Here is a 21,356-nt window from a genome sequence, read left to right on the forward strand (position 1 = left end):
CGTGTTAGTCATCCACTGCATATATAGTGGTGTGTATACATTGATCCCAGACTCCTGACTTCTCCTTCCCTCCCCTCCAGGGCTTCCTTCTTGGCAGGGTGGCCCTTTGCTGCTGGCATCTGGTTCCTGAAGGGTGCTTTCTTCTGTTCGTGTGAGAATGTCTACTGTCTGGGGTTTGCTCCTCTGCGTTGCCCCTCTGGTCTGAATTCTTTTTCTGCAGGTCTGTGTCCGTCTCTGGCTCGTACTTGGAGCTGGCCCGGGGTGCCTCGTGGTCAGTGTCTGGCCATCACATGGACCAGTGACGGCCGGCATGGGTCGGGCTTCGGCAGAGGCCTCGCTGTGGGCCGAGGGGTGAGGGCTGAGGGTCTCTCTCACGAGGGAAGCCATGTGTCAGCCGTCTTCTCCGTCGTCTTCAGAGAAGCTGCAGGCTCCCTTCCTGCTGGGTGGGGAGGCGGGTGTGGGGAGCCTGGCTGCGGTTGCTCTGGGCGGGGGTCTCCCTGCTCTGGGCGTCTGTCTCTCGGCTCTGCTTTTCTGAGCCTCCCTCCAGCATGTGGTGGTGTCACCAGGCCTGCAGGTGGGTGTTCCTGCTTTGTGGGGGGCAGCCTGCTGTCTTCTGCTGGGATTTGGGGTGTGGCCGGGCTGGGAGAGCGGCTGCTGCTCCTTCTATATCTTCCAGCCCGGCCCCCAGGGCCCCTCCTGAGGCACCTTCAGGTCCTGAGGCTGCCAGACTCGGTGACGAAGACTTGCTTCTCGCTGGTCCCTCCTGCGGGCGGCTGGAGTCCAGCTTGCTCTGTTAGATGAGTCCATAACCATGGTCTCCTTCCAGTGTCCAGGGTTGTGGTGGTGTCCACTCTCATCATAGTCTCCTTTCAAATAAGTTTTGGACTAATTCTGTATATTACACACACACACAGCAGACCTTCGTATATTACACACGCGTGCGCACACACACACACACACACGCCATGCAGACCTTCATCACCTTAATGGCCATTATTTATGCCATGGATTAATGGCTCCCTGAGGGAAGGTCCTGGGAAAGAATAATGTGACTCTGTACTTTCACCTTTTGACTCCTGAGTGGAGTGATAATACCTTTTATTGTGAATTTAGTTTGGGTGGGTGGTTCTCATTAGACATGTTTGACATGAGTTTCTAGTAGAATTTCTGAGAGAACCTGGAATTCTGTGGCTCTTACTTGACTTCTTACTCGAGGCAGCAAGCGGGTGGGCTTGGTCTCTGTTCACAGAACACCTGCTTCTTAGGGCTCAGTTCACAGTGCTCCAGGCCCCAGAGGTCAGGGCAGGGGCACAGGCGTCTTGGGAGGATCTGCCTCACCGGTGTGACCTGTGGTAACGAGGCAGTTTCCTGCTGGTGGTGGAGCGTGGTAAATGGAAGTCTGTGGGGACACCAGTGGATTCTGTAATTGCCAATGATGAATCAGTCAGGAGAGTTTGAATTCCTAACTTTTCGAAGAGTTAGTTTTAACCCTGAGCTCAAGCTTTTGAAACTGGAAATATTTTTAGAATATGTGTCATCATGCTGGAGCACAGAAGGGAGCCTGCGTCAGGTAGGGTGTTCACAGAGGGCCTCTCTGAGGACACCGCACATGAGCTGGGTCCGGAGGGAGCAAGGCTGGGCTGAGTTGCCCATGTGGCCCCGCTCCAGGACCCGAGAGCCCTGGGCGCAGGAGTGTAGAGGGCGTGGCCCTTCCCTGCGGGCAGTCTGAGTTCCCTGAGGTGTCGTGTGGGAGGCTGCTGAAGAGTCAGGTGAGTGACAGGTCCACCTGTACGTGAAGGTCTCTGGGCCTCAGAGGCAGTGGGTCAGAGGAGGCCTGCGTGGGAGGCAAGAGGTGTTCTAGTCGCGATCGGACGTGCTGGCGGCAGTGGAGGGGGTAGGTGTCCTCCTGGAGGAGAGCAGGCCAGACCCTCGATAGGGTGGGCTCAGGGGCAGGGAGCCTCGTGCAGAGCTCTGCGCTGGGGATGAGCACGCCACCCGCTCCGGCGGCCGTTCCGGGCGCGGTGACGCCCGCTGTGTCCTGGCTCGGCCGGGTGGAAGCCCTGGGGACCGTTGCTAGTGCAGGACATCCGCTGCTCTCACGGGGCACACTCGGCTGGGCGTGCGTTCCTCACTGGGCACCGCTGCTCTCACGGGGCACACTCGGCTGGGCGTGCGTTCCTCACCGGGCACCGCTGCTCTCACGGGGCACACTCGGCTGGGCGTGCGTTCCTCACTGGGCACTGAGCGCCAGGGGATAGAGCCGTGACACAAACACGCAGATCTGTCCACTCCTGTGGCGCTTACATTCTGGTGGGTGGAAATAGAAAACAAAAAGTTGCATCATATGTGAGAAGACAGGACGTACAAGAGGGAAACGTGCAGGTGAGGAGGTGGCGGGGGACACGGGGCTGTGGGTTCTCCACTTCAGACCGGGTGGCCAGGGCTGGTCTTGCTCTGAAGGCGGCAGTTGTGCAGACTGGCAGGCACTGGGTCGTGCACTCGCTGGAGGGGACAGCAGGTGTGAAGGCCTTTGTGGGGGGCGGTAGTCCGCGTGTGGAAGAGACAGCAGGAGGCTGCGCGGCTGCCGCGGAGCAGGCCCAGAGGAAGGTAGGTCGGAGGTGAGGTCGGGATGCTGGAAGTAGGTCACAGGGAGAGGGCCTTGGGCAGAGCCTGTTCTTCCTCGTGTGCTAAACGCTGAGGGTGATGAGCTGTGGCCTCTCCCCCACAGGGGCCCAGCCCTTGTAGCCAGAGTGGAGAGTGTGTGAGGCGAGTAGTGAAAACCAGGGTCGTCAGCTCCTCAGGGAGGGCTGGCGATGGTCCGGAGAGGGTGGCCAGGTGTGGTGGCGCGGGTCACGCTCGGGCAGCCTTTCTGAGCTGCAGGTGCAGGAAGTGGGAGCACCACAGATGGGCGGGACACAGCGGGGATTGTGGGGGTCCCGGAATGAGCATGCCTGCAGGCGGGGGGTGCGGCGGGAGCGCTCAGCGTGGCAACCGCTGGAGCTGGTCGTGCGCACCTCCTCTGTGGCGTGGAGGCCGTCGACATGTCTTAAACAGCCGAGTGATGCTTTACAATTTATCTTTTATTAGTAGAATAGTAATTTTGAATGCAGAGGATGATTTTAGATGAAGTTTGAGGCAGGGAAGCCAGTTAGGACAAGGTTGACTGCTCTGGTCTGGAGGAGATGGCGGGCATCTGAGTCCAGGCAGGAGGAGTGGAAAGGCAGGGTGGACGTGGGCATCTGGGAGTCAGAGCTGCCAGGGCCGTGGGTGGGGAAGCACTCTCTGCCACAGAGGCTGTGCCTGTGCAGCGGAGTGCCATTCAGTCAGGCTGCAGAGTGAGGCCCTCATAAACCCACTCCTCTGTAAAAGCAGTGGAAACACTAGCAAAAATGGTCAAACTCAACTGTGCTGGAGCTCTGGAAATAAACTAAAAGTTGACATAATCTCAGGAAGATTTATTCAAGTAAAACTGCTGAACCTCCAGCTTGACTTCTTTCATTCTCCTCTGCCGTGACGTGGGTAGCTGACAGCCATGACTTAGAGCCCTTGCAGTGGCCTTGCAGCTCCTGGAAGGCCCCGATTGGATCTGGGGTCCCTCAGGAGTCCTCTGCTCAGAGCGGTATTACTGACTGGCCTCGGCTCTCTGGAGGAGCCCTTTTGCAGAGCTGATGAGGAGGAGCCCACCCTTGTGTCTTTGTTACAATCAAAGCTGGGGGCTGAAATAGTGGGAGTGTCTGTGGCCCAGGGCCCTGAGCAGCTCTGACAGACTGCTGTGGACCTTGAAGGGTGCACGGCAGGGCTGTGTGTGTGCCCAGGGGGACCTGAGAGGGGCCTGGCCTCACGCTGTCTAGACCTGAGTCCTGCACAGACGAGAAGTGAAGGCAGAGGATAACTGCCTGAGGGCTGAAAGTGGGCCTCAGCGTGTCCACAGATCCTGGCGGCATCCCGGACACTCACTAGTCAACACATGTAAGGAACTCCCTGACTAGTCAGTCACTGATGACTCAGCTAACTGAGCAGAGACTCACGGTAGCTGCAAACTATGGGGACTTACAGGCTTCACAGGAAAGTCCCTGAGCAGCAGCAGCAGCAGCAACAGCCCCTGGGGAAGGGGACAGTCTGAGTTCCAGGGCTGCCCCAGTGTATTGTCTGAAATGCCAGCTTTCAGTAAGAACTGATAAGATGCGCGAAGAAAGAGGAAAATATGGTCTTCACACAGGAAAAATGTAGTCAGTAGAAACTGTCCTTGAAAGGGCCCAGACATTAGGCTTAATAATACTCGACAAGGACTATAAATTGGCTAAAGAACTAAAATAAACTATGCTCAAATAATTAATATATGAAAGTGATATCTCACCAAATAGAAGCTATCAGTAAAAAGGTAGATGCTATTTTAAAAAACATGAAATAGAATTCTGGAGTTGAAAATACAATAACTGAAAAATGAAAAATTCACTAGAGGGGCTCAAGAGTAGATTTGAACTGGCAGAAGAAAGAAATCAGTGAATTTGGGAATAGGATTTTTACTTTAATTAAATTAAGATCTAAATTAAGGTAAGCACAGATCCAGTTGAGGAACAGAAAGCAAAAAAATGAAGAAAAATGAACAGGGCCTCAGACCTGCGGGACACCATCAGGCGCTCTGTTGTGCAGTCGCCAAGGCCTGCCTGACTTCTCGTGGCCCCACGGACTGCAGCGCGCCAGGCCCCTCTGTGCTCTGGCTCCTGGGGCTTTCACATTCATGTGTGTTGAGTCAGTGGTGCTGTCCAGCCATCTCATCCTCTGCGCTCGCCTCCCCTTTTGCTTTCAATCTTTCCCAGCATCAGTCTTTTCCAGTGAGATGGTTCTTTGCATCAGGTGGCCAGAGTATTGGAGCCTCAGCTTCAGCATCAGTCCTTCCACTCAATATTCAGGGTTGATTTCCTTTAGGATGGACTGGTCTGATCTCCTTGCAATCCAAAGGACTCTCAAGATCCAGTACCACAATTTGAAGTCATCAATTCTTTTGTACTGAGCCTTCTTTGTAGCCCAGCTCTCACATTCGTACGTGACTACTGGAAAAACCATTGCTTTGACTATAAGGACCTTTGTCGGCAAAGTGACATCTCTTTTGTGCTTTTTAACACACAAAACCATTTTTCATAAATGAAGAAATTAAGGTATTGCTAAATAAACAAGAATGAGAAAATTTCTTGCTAGCAGACCTGTGCTGCAATAAATATTCAAGGGAGAACTTCCTTGGTGGTCCAGCGGTTAAGAATCCACCTGCCAGTGCAGGGGACACAGGTTCGATCCCTGGTCTGGGAGGATCTCACTTGCTGCGAGCAGTTAAGCCCATGCACCACTACTGAGTTTGTATGTCCCATACTCTGCAACAAGAGAAGCCACCGCAGTGAGACGCCCGCTCAGTGCAACTGGAGAGTAGCCCCTGCTTGCTGCAACTAGAGAAAGCCTGCGTGCAGCAGGAAAGACCCAGCACAGCCAAAAATAAATAATTAAAAAAAATGCTGAAGGGAATGGTCAGGCAACGATGAAGGGATACTCGATGGTAGAATACATGCAGAAATAGAGAGCAGTGGTAAAGACAGCTGCATAGGCAAATCTAAAAGACTTTATATTTCTGTAATGTTTGGTCTCCTACCTGATTTAAAAGAAAACTGCATAAAACAGTAGTTTTTAAGTAATTTTAATATAGTTTAAATAAAATTCCCAGGTGCATAGGGGACATTCTTCAGAATAGACTGTATGTTAAGCTATTAAAAAAAAGCCTCAAATTTTAAAGGATCCAAACCATACAAAGTGTGTTCACCAGCCACAGTGGAGTGAAGTTAGAAATCCGTGGGATTCTCCAGGCCAGAACACTGGAGTGGGGAGCCGCTCGCTCCTCCAGGGGATCCTCCCAACCCGGGGTCGAACACAGGTCTCCCACATTGCAGGCGGATTTTTTACCAGCTGAGCCACAAAGAAGCCCAAATAAAATTATACTGATGATCTTGTAATGTTTAAATGTATAATCTGTATGACAAAACCACCGCACAGGAGGAGGGAAGGAACAGCGCTATATTGGAACAAAATTTCTCTATACTATTGAAATTTTTCCTTTGGCCGTGCCACATGGCTTGTGGGATCTTAGTTCCTTAACCAGGGGTTGAACCCAGGCCATGGCAGTGAAAGTGCCAAGTCCTAACCATGGACTGCCAGGGAATTCCCTAGAATTAAATTTATATTAATCAAACTAGATTGTTTTAAGTGTTAATTATGATCCCCAGGCAGCTACTAGGAAAGTAACTAAAAAATAAATAGTAGAAAGAAACGGAGTTGGACTGCTGTACTGAAAAGCACTTCTGCCTCCCGGATGGCACCAGTGGCGAGGAGCTTGCCAGGGGAGGGGACACGGGCCCATCCCTGCGGGGCAGACGCCCTGGAGGGGGCAGGGCGACCCACTCCAGTGTTCTTGCCTGGAGGATCCTATGGACAGAGGAGCCTGGAGGGCTACAGTCCATAGAGTTGCAAAGTTGGACAGGACTGAAGTGATTTAGCATGCATGGTGTGCAAACAAAGGCAGTGGAAGAATGCAGGAACATGACAGACATTAGGAAACAGCAAAATTGCAGGCATAAACCCTACCTTATTAGTAATTATCTTAAATGTAAATGAATTAAGCCCTTGAATGAAAAGACAGATTGGCAGAATGGGTTAAAAAAAAAAAAGCATGATCCAACTAAATACTTTGTTCAAAAGACACTGTGGATTAAAAGGTATAAACGAAAGACACTAGTGCAAGGAAGAAAAATGGTATGCTTTGCAGGTAGTAACCAGAAGAGAGCTGGAGTGGCTATACTAATACCAGACAAAATAGACTTTGTAACAGATTGTTATTAGAGCCGTAGAAGAATATTTTACAGTGGTAGAGGTCATTTTTTTGATCATGCCTCATGGATTGCGGAACCTTACGTTCCCTGACCAGGGACTGCACCTGGGCCATGGCAGTGAAAGTGCTGAGCCCTAACCACTGGATCGCCAGGGAGTTTCCAATTCTAAACCCAGTACCAGAGCCTCAAGATACATGAAGTCAAACACATGAAGAAACGAAGGGAGAAATAGATGCTTCAACAATAGTGTCCATAGTTGGGACTTTAGTACCTGGCGTTCAGTAATAGACAGTGGACGGAAGAGCAGCAGTGAATAGAAGGCTTCACTGTCAGCCGCTGGACCTCCCAGGCCTCTGTGGCCTGTGCCGCCCGCAAGAGCAGGGTGTGTACGTTGTTCTCAGGTGCACGGAGACGTTACTCAGAATACACTGTATGTTAAGCCATTAAAAAAAAGCCTCAAAGGATCGGAATCATACAAAGTGTGTTCACCAGCCACAGTGGAGTGAAATTAGAAATCAGTGACTACGGTGGGCGGGGTCCCTTGGAAGTATTGGAGTAGCCCTCATAGGCACAAGAGAGTCTGAAATGCAGTACTGGAGTGCAGTCTCAAAAATGACAGAATGATCTCTGTTTGTTTCCAGGGCAAATCATTCACTATCACAGTGATCCAAGTCTATGCCCCAACCACTAATGCCGAAGAAGCTGAATTTGAATGGTTCTATCATGACCTACAAGACCTTCTAGAACTAACACCAAAGAAGATGTCCTTTTCTTCATAGGGGACTAGAATGCAAAAGTAGGAAGTCAAGAGATGCTTGGAGTAACAGGCAAGTTTGGCCTTGGAGTACAAGATGAAGCAGGGCAAAGGCTAACAGAGTTTTGCCAAGAGAACACACGGGTCATAGAAAACACCCTCTTCCAATACCACAAGAGATGCCTCTACATCTGGATATCACCAGATGGTCAATACCAAAATCATATTGATTATATTCTTTGCAGCTGAAGATGGAGAAGCTGTATACAGTCAGCAAAAGCAAGACCAGGAGCTGACTCTGGCTCAGATTATGAACTCCTTGTTGCAAAATTCAGATTTAAATTGAAAAAAGTGGGGAAAACCACTGGACCCATTCAGGTATGACCTAAATCAAATCCCTTACGATTATACAGTGGAAGTGACAAATAGATTCATGAGGTTAGATCTGATAGAGTGCCTGAAGAACTATAGACAGAGGTTCGTGACATTGTACAGGAGGCAGTGATCAAGACCATCCACAAGAAAGAGAGATGCAAAAATGCGAAATGGTTGTCTGAGGAGGGCTTACAAATAGCTGAGAGAAGAACTGAAAGGCAAAGGAGAAAAGGAAAGAAATACCATCTGAATGCAGAGTTCCAAAGAATAGCAAGGAGAGATAAGAAAGCCTTCCTCAGTGATCAATGAAAAGAAATAGAGGATAGTAATAGAATGGGAAAGACTAGAGATCTCTTCAAGAAAATTAGAGATACCAAGGGAACATTTCATGCAAAGATGGGCAGAATAAAGGACAGAAATGGTATGGACCTAACAGAAGCAGAAGATATTAAGAAGAGGTGGCAAGAATACACAGAAAAACTATACAAAAAGGATCTTAATGACCCAGATAACCATGATGGTTTGATCACTCACCTAGAGCCAGACATCCTGGAATGTGAAGTCAAGTGGGCCTTAGGAAGCATCACTATACACAAAGCTAGTAGAGGTGATGGAATTCCAGCTGAGCTATTTCAAATCCTAAAAGATGATGCTGTGAAAGCGCTGCACTCCATATGCCAGCAAATTTGGAAAACTCAGCAGTGGCCACAGGACTGGAAAAGGTCAGCTGTCATTCTAATCCCAAAGAAAGGCAATGCCAAAGAATGTTCAAACTACTGCACAATTGCACTCATCTCACACGCCAGCAAAGTAATGCTCAAAGTTCTCCAAGCTAGGCTTCAACAGTACGTGAACTGAGAACTTGCAGAAGTTCAAACTGGATTTGGAAAAGGCAGAGGAGCCAGAGATCAAATTGCCAACACCTGTTAGATCATAGAAAAAGCAAGAGAGTTCCAGAAAAACATGTATTTCTGCTTCATTGACTATGCTAAAGCCTTTGACTGTGTGGATCACAACAAACTTTGGAAAATTCTTAAAGAGATGGGAGTGCCAGACCTCCTTACCAGCCTCCTGCGAAACTTGTATGCAGGTCAAGAAGCAACAATTAGAACTGGACATGGAACAATGGACTGGTTCAAATTGGTAAAGGAGTACATCAAGACTGTATCTTGTCACCCTGCTTATTTAACTTATATGCAGAGTACATCGTTTGAAATGCTGTGCTGGATGAAGCACAAGCTGGAATAAGATTGCTGGGAGAAATATCAGTAACCTCAAATATGCAGATAACACCACGCTTATGGCAGAAAGCGAAGAAGCACTGAAGAGCCTCCTGATGAAGGTGAAAGAGGAGAGTGAAAAAGTGGGCTTAAAACTCAACATTCAGAAAACTAGGATCATGGCATCCGGTCTCATCACTTCATGGCAAATAGATGGGGAAACAATGCAACAGTGAGAGACTTTGTTTTCTGGGCTCCAGAATCACTGCAGATGGTGACTGCAGCCACGAAATTAAAAGATGCTCCTTGGAAGAAAAGCTATGACAAGCCTAGACAGCATGTTGAAAAGCAGAGAGATTACTTTGCTGACAAAGGTCCGTATAGTCAAGGCTATGGTTTTTCCAGTAGTCACCTATGGATGTGACAGTTGGACCATAAAGAAAGCTGAGCGCCGAAGAATTGATGATTTTGAACTGTGGTGTTGGAGAAAACTCTTGAGAGTCCCTTGGACTGCAAGGAGAGCCAACCAGTCTATCCTAAAGGAAATCAGTCCTGAATGTTCATTGGAAGGACTGATGCTGGAGCTGAAACTCCAATACTTTGGCCACCTGATGTGAAGAACTGACTCATTGGAAAAGACCCTGATGTTTGGAAAGATTGAAGGCATGAGGAGAAGGGGACAATAGAAGATGAGATGGTTGGATGGCATCACGGACTTGGTGGACATGAGTCTGAGCAAGGTCTGGGAGTTGGTGATGGATGGGGAGGCGTAAAGTAGATACACAGACGTCCAGGTGATAACAGAAGCCATTAGGCGACTGCAAATCAAAAACACAGTGACAACAACGTCTCACACACTATGATGGCTAGAATTAAAATGACGGACGTAACAAGTATTGGCAAAATTGTGGAGAAATTGGAATCCTGGTTCTTTTATAGTGGTGAGTAAGATGGGCTTTCCTGGTGGCCAGTGGTAAAGAATCCACCTGCCAATGCAGGAGATGGGGTTTGATTCCTGGGTCGGAATGGCAGGAAGAAATGGCCGGAAGAAAATGGCAACCCACTCCAGTATTCTTGCCTGGGAACTCCCACAGACAGAGGAGCTGGCGGGCTACAGGCCGTGACGTCCCAAAGAGTCGGACAGGACGGAGCGAGGAAATGACAACCACAGCAGAGAGCGTGCTGCCTTTGGGAAGGCATCTTGTCAGTTCCTCCAAGTTAGACGTGGATTTGTCATTTGACCCAGCAGTTCTAGAAATGTGGATTCACACAAAAACTTGTTCATAAATGTTCCTAGCAACCGTCATAGTAACCAAAAAGTGGTAACAAGCCCCAAATTCATCGAGCGATGGACAGATGACCAAATGTGGTGTATCTGTAGAATGCATTATTATTCAGCAGTGAGAGGGAATGAGGTCCTGACCCAGGCTACCTTGAAACAGTTGTGGCGTCTTCTGTAAGTGCTGAAGGAGACTGGCCACAGAAGAACATGGACAGGTTGTTTGTGTGTGAGGCGTTTAGAGGAGGTTAGCCGTGGAGATGAAGAGTAGAGCCTGGCCGAGGAGGGTGGGGTGGGCAGTAACTGCTGGAGGGTGTGGGGTTTCTTTGTGCGGAGATGAACATTTTCCAAAATCAGACAGCGATGGATGCACACCTCTGAATGTGCTCGAAGTCGTGGAGTTGTGTACTTCAGATGAGTGAGTTGTGGAACGTGAGTTACGTCTCACTCCGTTGTTAAAATAAGACACACTGTTAGCGTTTGTCTGGACCAAGCTGGTTTATCTTCTGTGGCGCAGCAGCTCTCTGCTCCCTGCAGCCCTTGGTCCCCGTCCACTGTTTGAGGGCTTCTGCTCTGAGGCCCAGCCTCCCTGTGCACTGGACGTAGCACGAAGGGAGAACTCCGAGAATAGTCCTGGCGGCCTGCGTGCGCTCAGGCGGCCCGTGCTGTGGCCCTCGTCACGCGCTGTGTGGGCTCGGCTCCCGCGTGAGGCAGGAGAGGCCCGGCCCGGCCTGGGGCGCCGTCCTCCCCGCGTCCGCCTGCAGCGCAGCCTGCCCTCTTCAGAAGCAGGCTTTTCTGTGGTCAGTTTTGGGCTGTTGGCTTCCTCAGGGAAGTCATTTTACACACAGACTAAACTCCTTTGTTTCGATCAAGTTTTATTGTAAATTTCAGACTTATTGCTGTAAGATTTTTGCAGTTTGCTGTGTTAGTTCTCATGAGCTGTGACGGGCCCCTGTGCTTTTCGTTTGAAATTAGGCTATTCTGAGAACAGTTGACGCTGTAAGCTGAAGACTCAGCTAGCAGACGAGGAGGAATAGTTACCCAGCACGTTGTTACCCAGCATGTAATTCCAGGAGAAAGAACCGGGCGCTGATTGTGGAACTCCAGGCTGTTTTTCACAGCCTGTCCCCTTGGAGCGCGCTCTTTGCTCCTGACCGGGTGCATACTGTAGCTTGTTTGGGGTGGTGGTTGTAGGCCGGTCTGGGTTTCTCATTAGCTCCCAGAGCTCCGACATCCACTGTGGGAACTGCCTGTTAGAAGCTTGGTGTTTTCTGTGGCCGACAGGCCTGCCGTGTTCTGGTGGGGTCCGCACGGGGGTCTCGCTGCAGGCCTTTGAGGCTCAGCCCCACATCCGGCTGCTCTGGCTGCGGCCAGCCCCTCAGGATGGGCTTCTGAGTCAGGGTGGGCAGCCACCTCTCCTTCTCCAGGTCTGCTGCTTTTTCTGGAAAGAGCAGACTTTTTGCTACAGCTGCTCCCAGCAGTGTGGGCCGGCGGGGCTTGGTGGCGAGGCGCTTGGCCGGGAGGGCCGTTCGCTCTCATGAGCCTGGGGTGGCGCCGGGCTCGTGTTTCTGCCCTGCGTCCTCACCACGTGGAAGAGGGTGGCGGTGTGGTGAATTTGGGGCATGAGTGTGGATTTGGACGCGTTGATCTGTCTGTGGTGTGTCTCCCTCATGGCCTGTTCGGGAGAGTCAGAACCTGAGCAGTTCCTGGGTGGTGGGGGTGGGGAGGGGCGTCCCCAGGGCCGTGGGGGTCCCCGGGGCTGTGGCTCAGGCACGGCCTCACTGTGCGGAGCGGGAGCACTGCCAGCCCGTGAGGCCCACTGTTGGTGTCCTTGGTCCCCGAGGTGTCGTCTTCCCCGGGTGATGAGGGCACCCAGGCACAGTCCAGCCAGTGGACCCAGTGGTCCAGCCCAGACCTGAGCCCCCTAGGGTCAGTGACCTGAGGCAGTCTCATTTTCTTCCTTGTATCAGCTGCTTTTTCCCCCCAGATGTTCAAAGGGTTTTCTTTCTTTCTTTTTTGGCTGTGCCTTCAGGCCTGCGGGTGTGTTACCTGGCCGGGGACGGGCCCTCAGCTGTCAGCCGTGAGGGCGTCAGCAGCTGTGGCTCGCGGGCCCTGGAGCACAGGCTCAGTGGCTGCGGCGCGCGGGCTTCGCTGCCCTGTGGCGTGCGGGACGCTCCTGAATCAGGGCCTGGCCCGCGTCCCTGCATTAGCAGGCGTGTTCCTCACCCCTGAGCCTCCGGGGAGGCGTGTTCATTTCTGTTTGCTCTGAACGCTTTTGTCCCTTCACTCTTTGCACCTCCCGCTTCTCCTCACACCGCTGTGTGTGGCTCCCGCGCTTTCTCTCCGGCTGCGCCGCACAGCCTGTGGGGTCAGTTCCCTGGGCAGGGACTGAACCCAGGTCCTTGGCAGTGAGCGCACAGGGTCTTAACAACTGGACCGCCAGAGAATCCCCTCTTTTTATTCGTTTTTGAAATGATTTTTAAATGTCTGTTTTACCTGATTTCTCTTACCTAGCATCTGAGTTGTTCTGTGAATTTTTTAGTCCCTTCTCCGCTTTTCTTGCTGTTCACCAGCTTGTCTGGGGCTAGAGGTTCCAGTGCTGCTCTGTCTGTGGGGCCGTCTGCCTGCTGCGTGGCGTGTCTGTGTGGGCTGTGACTCGGTCCCCTGTGGTGTTGCTTTAGGTGAGGTTAGTCCTCTGGACTGTGACACGGTCCAGGGTGGCTCTCCTGTCGCACAGACGCCCTCCTCTGCTGTCTCCGCCGGGCACTGCTCTTGGCATCTCTGAGCCAGGGGCAGTGCCCGCGCTCTGCCCCAGTCCCCACGCTCTGCTCTGTGGGGTCCCCTGGGCCTGTCCCTTCTGCCTCTTCATGTTGCTCATGGGGTTCTCAGGGCAAGAGCACTGAAGTGGTTTGCCATTCCCTTCTCCAGTGGACCATGTTTTGTCAGAACTCTCCACCGTGACCCGTCCGTCTTAGGTGGCCATACACGGCATGGCTCCTAGTTTCATTGAGTTAGACAAGGCTGTGGTCCATGAGGTCAGATTGGTTAGTTTTCTGTGATCGTGGTTTTCATTCTGTTGCCCTCTGATGGAGAAGGATAAGAAGCTCATGGAAGCTTCCTGAGGAGAGACTGACTGAGGGGGAACCTGGGTCTTGTTCCGATGGGCGGGGCCGTGCTCAGTAAATCTTTAACCCAATTTTCTGTTGATGGGCGGGGCTGTGTTTCCTCCCTGCTGTTTGACCTGAGACCAAACTACGGTGGGGGTGGTGAGGATAATGCGGCCTCCTTCAGAAGGTCCCATGATGCACTGCTGCACTCAGTGCCCCCGCCCTGCAGCCCGCCCCCGCCACCCACGCCTCCCCAGAGACCCCTGGGCACTCCCGGGCAAGTCTGGGTCAGTCTCTTGTGGGGTCACTGCTCCTTTCTCCTGGGTCCTGGTGCCCACAAGATTTTATTTGTGCCATCCCAGAGTCTGTTTCCCCAGTCCTGTGTAAGTTCTGTAATCAAATCCTACCAACCTCAAAGTCACATTCTCTGGGAGTTCTCAGTACCTTTGCCAGATCCCCAGGTTCGGAAATCTGTTATGGCTCCTGGTGGTGGATTAGTTGCTAAGTCTTGTGACCCCAGGGACTGTAGCCCGCCAGGCTCCTCTGTCTGTGGGATTCTCCAGGCAAGAATACTGGAGTGGGTTTGCCATTTCCTTCTCCAGGGGATCTTCCCGACTCAGGAATTGAACCTGGGTTTCCTGCACTCCGGGCCCATTCTTTGCCAACGGAGCTATGAGGGAAACCTGTGGGGTTAGGTGTCCTAGAACTTTACCAGCAAGAATTTCTTTGGTATAATTGTTCTGCAGTTTGTGGGTTGTCTGCTCAGCAGCGCTGTGGTGGGGTTAATGGCGACCTCCTCCACAAGGGCTTAGGTCACAGGCTGTGTGACCCAGGGAGCTGCACCTGGAGCCTCTGCCCCGTGGCAGGCCGCTGCTGAACCGTCCCTCGCACGAGGCTCAGAGGTCTGGCTCAGACTCTGGGTCCTGGTGCTCACAAGGTTTTTGTTTGAGCCCTCTGAGCGTCTCTGGTGGGTATGGGGTTTGATTCGAAATGTGATTTTACCCCTTCTGTCATCTTGCTGGAGCTTCTTTGCCCTTGGACGTGGGGTATCTTTTTTTGGTGGGATCCAACATTCTCCTGTCAGTGGTTGTTCAGCAACGAGTTGTAATTTTGGAGTTCTCGCAGGAGAAGATGAGCGCGTGTCCTTCTACTCTGCCGCCTCGCTAGGTAAGGCACTGAGCATCACTGAAGGCACGCGGCTTGGAGTCTGGGGGGGGAAGCACAGGAGCAAGAGGGAGCACGGAGACGCAGCCATGTTGGCCTTTGGCCACCTGGTGGGAAGGACTGACTCGTTGGAAAAGACCCTGATGCTGGGAAAGGTTGAAGGCGGGTGGAGAAGGGGACTATAGAGATGGTCGGATGGCATCACTGACTCGATGGCCATGAGTTTAAGCAAGCTCCAGAAGTTGGTGATGGCTGAGAAAGCCTATGTGCTGCAGTCCATGGGTTCGCAAAGAGTCGGACACGACTGAGCGACTGAACTGAACTGAACTTCGCCATGAGGCCTTGGGGCTTTCAGTGGTTTCCTTATTGAAGGAGCTGTGCTCAGAGATGCGAAGTCATTGTCCCTTGGTTGCAGAGCAAACCAGAGGCAATGCTCGGATCTAGCCTTAGGGCCCCGCTCCAGAGCCTGCCCTTGTCCTTGGGAGAGCCTGCCCGCCGCTCGTGAAAATGAATGTGTGTGTGTGCGTTGCAAATCGGCCAGGCTTTGGCTAACAGGCCCCAGCTTCGTGCCCCCGCCCCGGAGGCAGGGCAGCGCCCCCAGGGCCCCCTCGCTCCTGTGCCTCCTCCCCCTGAACGCCAGCCTCGTGCCTGCAGTTGTGGGGTGCCTTCCCCGCTGTGGGCAGTAGCTGTCGACCCCCTCCGTTCTGCATGCTGCCCTCTGCGCTCCCAGTCCTTTGTCATTTCTGCTCACCTAAGTTCCTGCCACGCAGACCTGTTTCCCTCGGGCTTGGCGGATAGAGCAGAGTTCGCCTACCAAGGAGCAGCACAGACCAGTTCTTGCACCCTCGAGAGAAGCACATTCACACAGACGCACGCCAGCATGGGCACACGCGCAGCTGTGCCCGCGGGCACGCAGAGTGGCACGCGCCTGCAGCCGCCTGCCCATGCTCAGGCCACGCTGTGGTGCCCCTGCAGGTCCTGTGGGCGGAAGGCGCCCACGGCCTTGTTCCGTAGCCCTCTCACCCAGTTGGTAAAGGCTGCTGCCACAGGCGGTACTTTTTCAGGAAAACTTCAAAAAGGTTTGTGCTTGACCCACCGCCCTGCCTGCAGCTTTGTAGGGTGCCCTTGGGTGCTGGGGCGCCTCTTCCAGAGGAAGAAGCGGCACTCAGGGCTGGGAAGGAGAACCCAGTCCCCTTGGCCTGTCCCTTGCTCACCAGAGCTGACCACTGTGCTCGTGTTAAAGACCCCCAGCCTCTACTCACCCCCCAGTCCCCACGGAGCATTGTCTCCCTGAGGGCAGAAGTGTTGTTTTAACCTGAGTCTGGGCACTTTGAGCAGTGCCTGGTGGGGGAGCTTGCTCTCCGCCTGGCCGGGGCCTTGCTAGAATAGAAGGGGCTCAGAAGATTCATTTTGGAGAGGTGCAGCCCTGTTTGTTAGCTAGTGGTGAAAGATAGCTGGTGCTGGGAGTGCCCTGGGAGGGGGTGCCTCTCCAGCAGTGGTGGAAGCTGGGTGGTGGGCCATGTGTCTTCAGGGTGTCTGTGAGCGCCCAGCCTGTTGGTGGCCCCGGGGCGGTTGCTGTGGAAACCTCTCCTTCTTCTGGGGTGGGGACTTACTTGCCTGCATTACTGCTTTGAAGCAGCGGCGGGGACCTTACAGAGGGAGCGCACGGCTCAGCCTGCCTGTGTGACGAGCGGCCTCCTCTGTGCGGTGCTGTTGAGACGTGTGGCCCCGGGAGCGGCGCCTGCTCCTCAGGCCTGTGTGCACAGCTGTCAGGGGGCTGAGATGAGCACACAGGCAGGCCGTGGGGAGGAGGGTGAGGAGCGCAGAGCGGGGTGTGGGGGTGTGACTGTCGTGCAGCTAGCATGTCTTCCGTCCTTCTTTATGTAATGGACGGTCCCCAGGCTTCACTGCTTACTATAGAAGGGCACCTGTCAGATTTTGTGGGTTGGTGAATTTCATAAAATTAGAAGCCTACAGTAGTTAAAACTTGATGCTTTAAAAAATGATCTTGAAGTAAAAGTCACCTTTTGGAGCAGTCGCTTAGCTGAGAGTGGTTTATCATGGAGCATGCTCAGCAATGCTGAGCGCGTGCCCGGGCCCAGCACTGTGGCGAGAAGGCGAACAGAGCAAGCTGCGCGCCGCTGGGGGCTCCCTCACTCGAGGAGCGTCCACAGACTTGCTGGTCCTGACGAGGGGCTGCACCCGACCGACGGCCTCCGGTGGAGGCAGGTGGCCTCTCCCCTCGGGCTCCTGTGAGCCTGGTCCTGCCCTTAGCGCTGATGTGGCACTCTTGTCAGGAAATAGGTGTTTGTTTAGAAATCAGTTAAAGTAAGATGCCTTTGTGTTTTCTCTTTTTAGGCAAAAGTAAAGAAGCAGAAATAAAGAGAATAAACAAAGAGCTGGCAAACATTAGATCCAAATTTAAAGGTAAGAGTGTCTAACCGTTGGCCACACACAATATTCTTTTGTAAATTTTGCAAAAGGGACTTAATCTCTTAATCGCATCTTTATTTTTTTCATTTCAAATCAGAGTGAAGGCCTCAGTACAGATGCTGTCCTGGCTCTGTTGATGTTTAAAGTAAAGCCGGTGGTTATTCTGGAGTAGTTTGATGGTCTGTGTAGAGTTGATTCTGGATAGCGGGGCTCCTCCCCCGTCCAGCCTCTTCCTGGAGCTGGGAGGACACTGGCTGGAGCAGTCCCCGCCGAGTCTGCTCCACAGGGTGCAGGAGCTGCAGCCAGCTCCCTGACAGCGCGCCGCGCTTGCCTGAGTGCTTCCTGCCGGCGGCTGTGTCTGCGCAGCGACCACGCGGGCCCTGCACTCATTCTCCATCTCCCTGCCGGCCAGCCTGGGGGTGGGCGCTCTCTGAGCGGACTCATTCGGGAGAACCGTCAGGTGTAGATTTTCATTCTTGGGACATGTTTATGAGTCCCGTAGACTTTAAATTTTCAGTTAATTTTTACAAATTTGAGACCTGGTTCAGATCTCTGAGCAGACGTTAGCCGGAAGAGTGGCTGAAGCTGCCTAGAAAAAGTGCGTCGAGGAGAGGGCGGGGTGAACCCACCGAGCCGGAGGGACCGCGGACGGCAGCCGGCGGGTGCTGCCGCGGGCGAGCGCGGACATTGTGCCGGCAGGACGCAGACCCTCGTGGGGCCAGGACTGCTCCTGCCGGACTCGGGGAGGCATCTGTCTTACTGTTGGCCAGCCCAGGGATCCTCTGGGAGGCCTGAGAAAGCCTTGGAATTTTATGTGGAGTGCTTTGCTTATATAAATGTTTTGTGTGTGTGTGTGTGTGTGTGTGTGTGTGTGTGTATGTGCATGGGGGGATGTCTATAACTTGCATTGCTTAAATTTTTTAAAAATTGACTTTTTTGTGGAGCAGTTTTATTTATTTTTAAATTTTTATTGGAGTGTAGTTGCTTTACAATGTCAGTTTTTCTTTTTTTAAATTTAGTTGTTTTGGCTGCTGCTGGGTCTTCCTTGCTTTGGCAGGCTTTTACTGTTGATGCAGGCCGGGGGCTTCTCTGGTGGAGCACAGGCCCCAGGTGTGCCGGCTGAGGTGGTTGTGGCGTGGGGCTGAGTTGCTCTGCAGCACGTGGGCTCGTCCTGCACCAGGGATCGAACCCACCTCCCTTGCTCTGGCAGACAGGTTCTTATCCCCTGTGCCATCAGGGGAGTCGGTGTTGGTTTCTGCTATACAGCAAAATGAGTCAGCTCTGCATGTTCATACGTCCCCTTACTTTTGGATTTCCTTCGTATCACCACAGATCACTGAGGAGAGGCCCTGTGCTGTGCAGTAGGTCTTCACTAGTTACTTGGTTTATACATGGGTGCTAATGCACTTCAGAAGTGTTTGACTTTTTGTGACCTTGTGGACTGTAGCCCGCCAGGCTCCTCGGTCCATGGGATTCTCCAGGCAAGAAGACTGGTGTGGGCTGCCATGCTCTCCTCCAGGGGATCCTGACCCAGGGATCCAACCCTCCTGCATTGGCCGGTGGCTTCTTTACCACTAGCACCCCTGGAAGCCTCCGTGTGTGCACGTCACGTGCAGTCTCCCCGGTGCTCTTGTGTAGCAGTTTCATGTTCCCAGTAAGCTTGAGAGGGAGGCACAGAGGTGGCTCGGGCCCCTGCTGTGCCCACGCGTCATGGCGTGCCTTCGCCACAGCCGCACAGGCGGCTCCCCGCCGCGGACGCCCTCACTGTGTGCTGCCTCTCCCCTCCCGCCGCAGCCCTGCTCCCGCCGAGCTTTGCCCTTTCTCCATGGTTCTCCTTTTCTAGAACGTCACAGCGCTGGAGCCACACAGTATGTGCGTCTCTCGTTGGCTTCTCTCGCTTGGTTTATGCATTTAAGGCTCCTTCGTGTCTCGTTGTGGCCTGACAGCTCATTTCTTTTTACATGACTGACACTCCATTGTTCGGTGTACCGCAGTTCATTCATCCATTCACCTACTGAAGGAGGACATCTGGCTTGTTTCCAGGTGTGGGCAGCTATGAATAAAGCTGCTATAAACATCAGTGTGCAGGTTTTACTGTGGTTGTGTTTTCAAGGAGCGTGACTGCCGATCACATGGTGAGAGTGTGTGCACGTGTGTGAGAAGCCGCCCAGCTGTCTCCACGGTGGCTGCACGTTCGCACCCTACCCAATGGACCCCTGTCCTTCACCATCTCCCAGAGCTTGCTCAAACTCCTGTCCACCAACTCAGTCAGTGATGCCATCCAACCATCTCATCCTCTGCCGTCCCCTTCTCCTCCTGCCTTCAGTCTTTCCCAGCGTCAGCGTCTTTTCCAGTGAGTCAGTTCTTTGCATCAGGTGGCCGAAGGATTGGAGCTTCAGCATCAGCATCAGTCCTTCCAATGGATATTCAGGACTGATTTCCTTTAGGATGGACTGGTTGGATCTCCTTGCAGTCCAAGGGACTCTCTATAGAGTCTTCTCCAACACCACAGTTCAAAAGCATCAGTTCTTCGGGACTCAGCCTTCTTTATAGTCCAACTCGTACATTCATACATGACTACTGGAAAAACCATAGCTTTGACTAGATGAACCTTTGTCGGCAAAGTGATGTCTCTGCTTTTTAATACACTCTCTAGGTTTGTCATAGCTTTCCTTCCAAACAAGCGTCTTTTAATTTCATGGCTACAGTCGCCATCTGCAGTGATTTTGGAGTCCAAGAAAGTCTGTCACTGCTTTTATTTTTTCCCACGTCTGTTTGCCATGGAGTGATGGGACCAGATGCCATGATCTTAATTTTTTTTTATGTTGAGTGTCAAGTCAACTTTTTCACTCTGCTCTTTCACCCTCATCAAGAGGCTCTTTAGTTCCTCTTCACTTTCTGCCATTAGAGTAGTGTCATCTACGTATTTGAGGTTGTTGATATTTCCCGGAAATCTTAATTCTAGCTTGTAATTCATCCATCCCAGCGTTTCTCATGATGGCGACAACATACAGCCTTGTTGCACTCCTTTCCCAGTTTTGAACCATTCCATTGTTCCATGTCTGGTTCTAACTGTTGCTTCTTTCCTGCATACAGGTTTCTCTGGAGACAGGTAAGATGGTCTGGTATTCCGGTCTCTTTAAGAATCTTTCACACTTTGTTGTGATCCACACAGTCAAAGGCGTTAGTGTAGTCACTGAAGCAGAAGCAGCTGTTTTTCTGGAATTCACTTGCTTTTTCTATGATCCAGTGGATATTGGCAACTTGACCTCTGATTCCTCTGCCTTTTCTCGGTCCAGAAAAGGCAGAGGAAGTACATCTGGAAGTTCTCAGTTCACGTACTGCTGAAGCCTAGCTTGAAGGATTTTGAACATAACCTTACTAGCATGCAAAATGAGCACGATTGTGTGGTAGTGTGAACATTCTTTGGCATTGCTTTGCTTTTGGATTGGAATGAAAACTGACCTTTTCCAGTCCTGTGGTCCCTGCTGAGTTTTCCAAATTTGCTGACATATTGAGAACAGCACTTTAACAGCATCATCTTTTAGGGTTTGAAATAGTTCAGTTGGAATTCCATCACCTCCACTAGCTTTGTTCCTAGTAACGCTTCCTAATAAGGCACACTTGACTTCACACTCTAGGATGTCTGGTTGTAGGTGAGTGACCACACCGTCTCGGTTATCTGGGTCATTAAGCCTTTATCATCTAGTTCTGTGTATGGTTGCCACCTCTTCCTGATCTCTTCTGCTTCTGTTCGGTCCTTGCCATTTCTGTCCTTTATTGTGCTCATCCTTGCATGAAATGTCCCCTTGATATCTCTGATATTCTTGAAGCGATCTCTAGTCTTTTCCATTCTTCAGAGTCTTGGAGGGTGGTTATATGGCAACCCACTCCAATACTCTTGCCTGGAAAATCCCATGGATGGAGGAACCTGGTAGGCTACAGTTCATGGGGTCGCAAAGAGTCGGACACGACCATCAGTCAGGAGGATTTTTGTCCCCAGGGACAGAGCTTGGCCCACCTGGGTTTGGCGAGCTGCTGCCACCTACTGGGTGGAGGCCAGGCAGGCCACCAGACACCCCAGAACCGCCTGGCCTGAGGAGGCCCAGTGCCGAGGTTGAGCAGCTGGGGTCTAGTGCTGACCAGAGCTCA

At 52.1% G+C, this 21,356-nt stretch overlaps 1 protein-coding gene across 4 annotated transcripts in view; it reads left to right on the plus strand.

Moving 5' to 3' along the window:
• AP2A2 (adaptor related protein complex 2 subunit alpha 2) overlaps window positions 1-21,356 on the plus strand; it is a 67,072-nt gene that overhangs the window by 12,325 nt on the left and 33,391 nt on the right. For 2 of the 4 annotated variants that reach the window (XM_055580493.1, XM_055580494.1), the window contains exons 1-2: window positions 10,066-10,162; window positions 17,130-17,198. In XM_055580493.1, coding sequence (XP_055436468.1) covers window positions 10,081-10,162; window positions 17,130-17,198 — 151 coding nt within the window. In that variant the 5' untranslated portion in view covers window positions 10,066-10,080. Of the gene's footprint in view, window positions 1-10,065; window positions 10,163-17,129; window positions 17,199-21,356 lie in introns of those variants that run through there. The other 2 variants (XM_055580495.1, XM_055580496.1) reach the window with 1 other exon arrangement.

This window comes from Bubalus kerabau, chromosome 5, assembly GCF_029407905.1.
Source record: "Bubalus kerabau isolate K-KA32 ecotype Philippines breed swamp buffalo chromosome 5, PCC_UOA_SB_1v2, whole genome shotgun sequence".
In the NCBI taxonomy this organism is placed as follows: domain Eukaryota; kingdom Metazoa; phylum Chordata; class Mammalia; order Artiodactyla; family Bovidae; genus Bubalus; species Bubalus kerabau.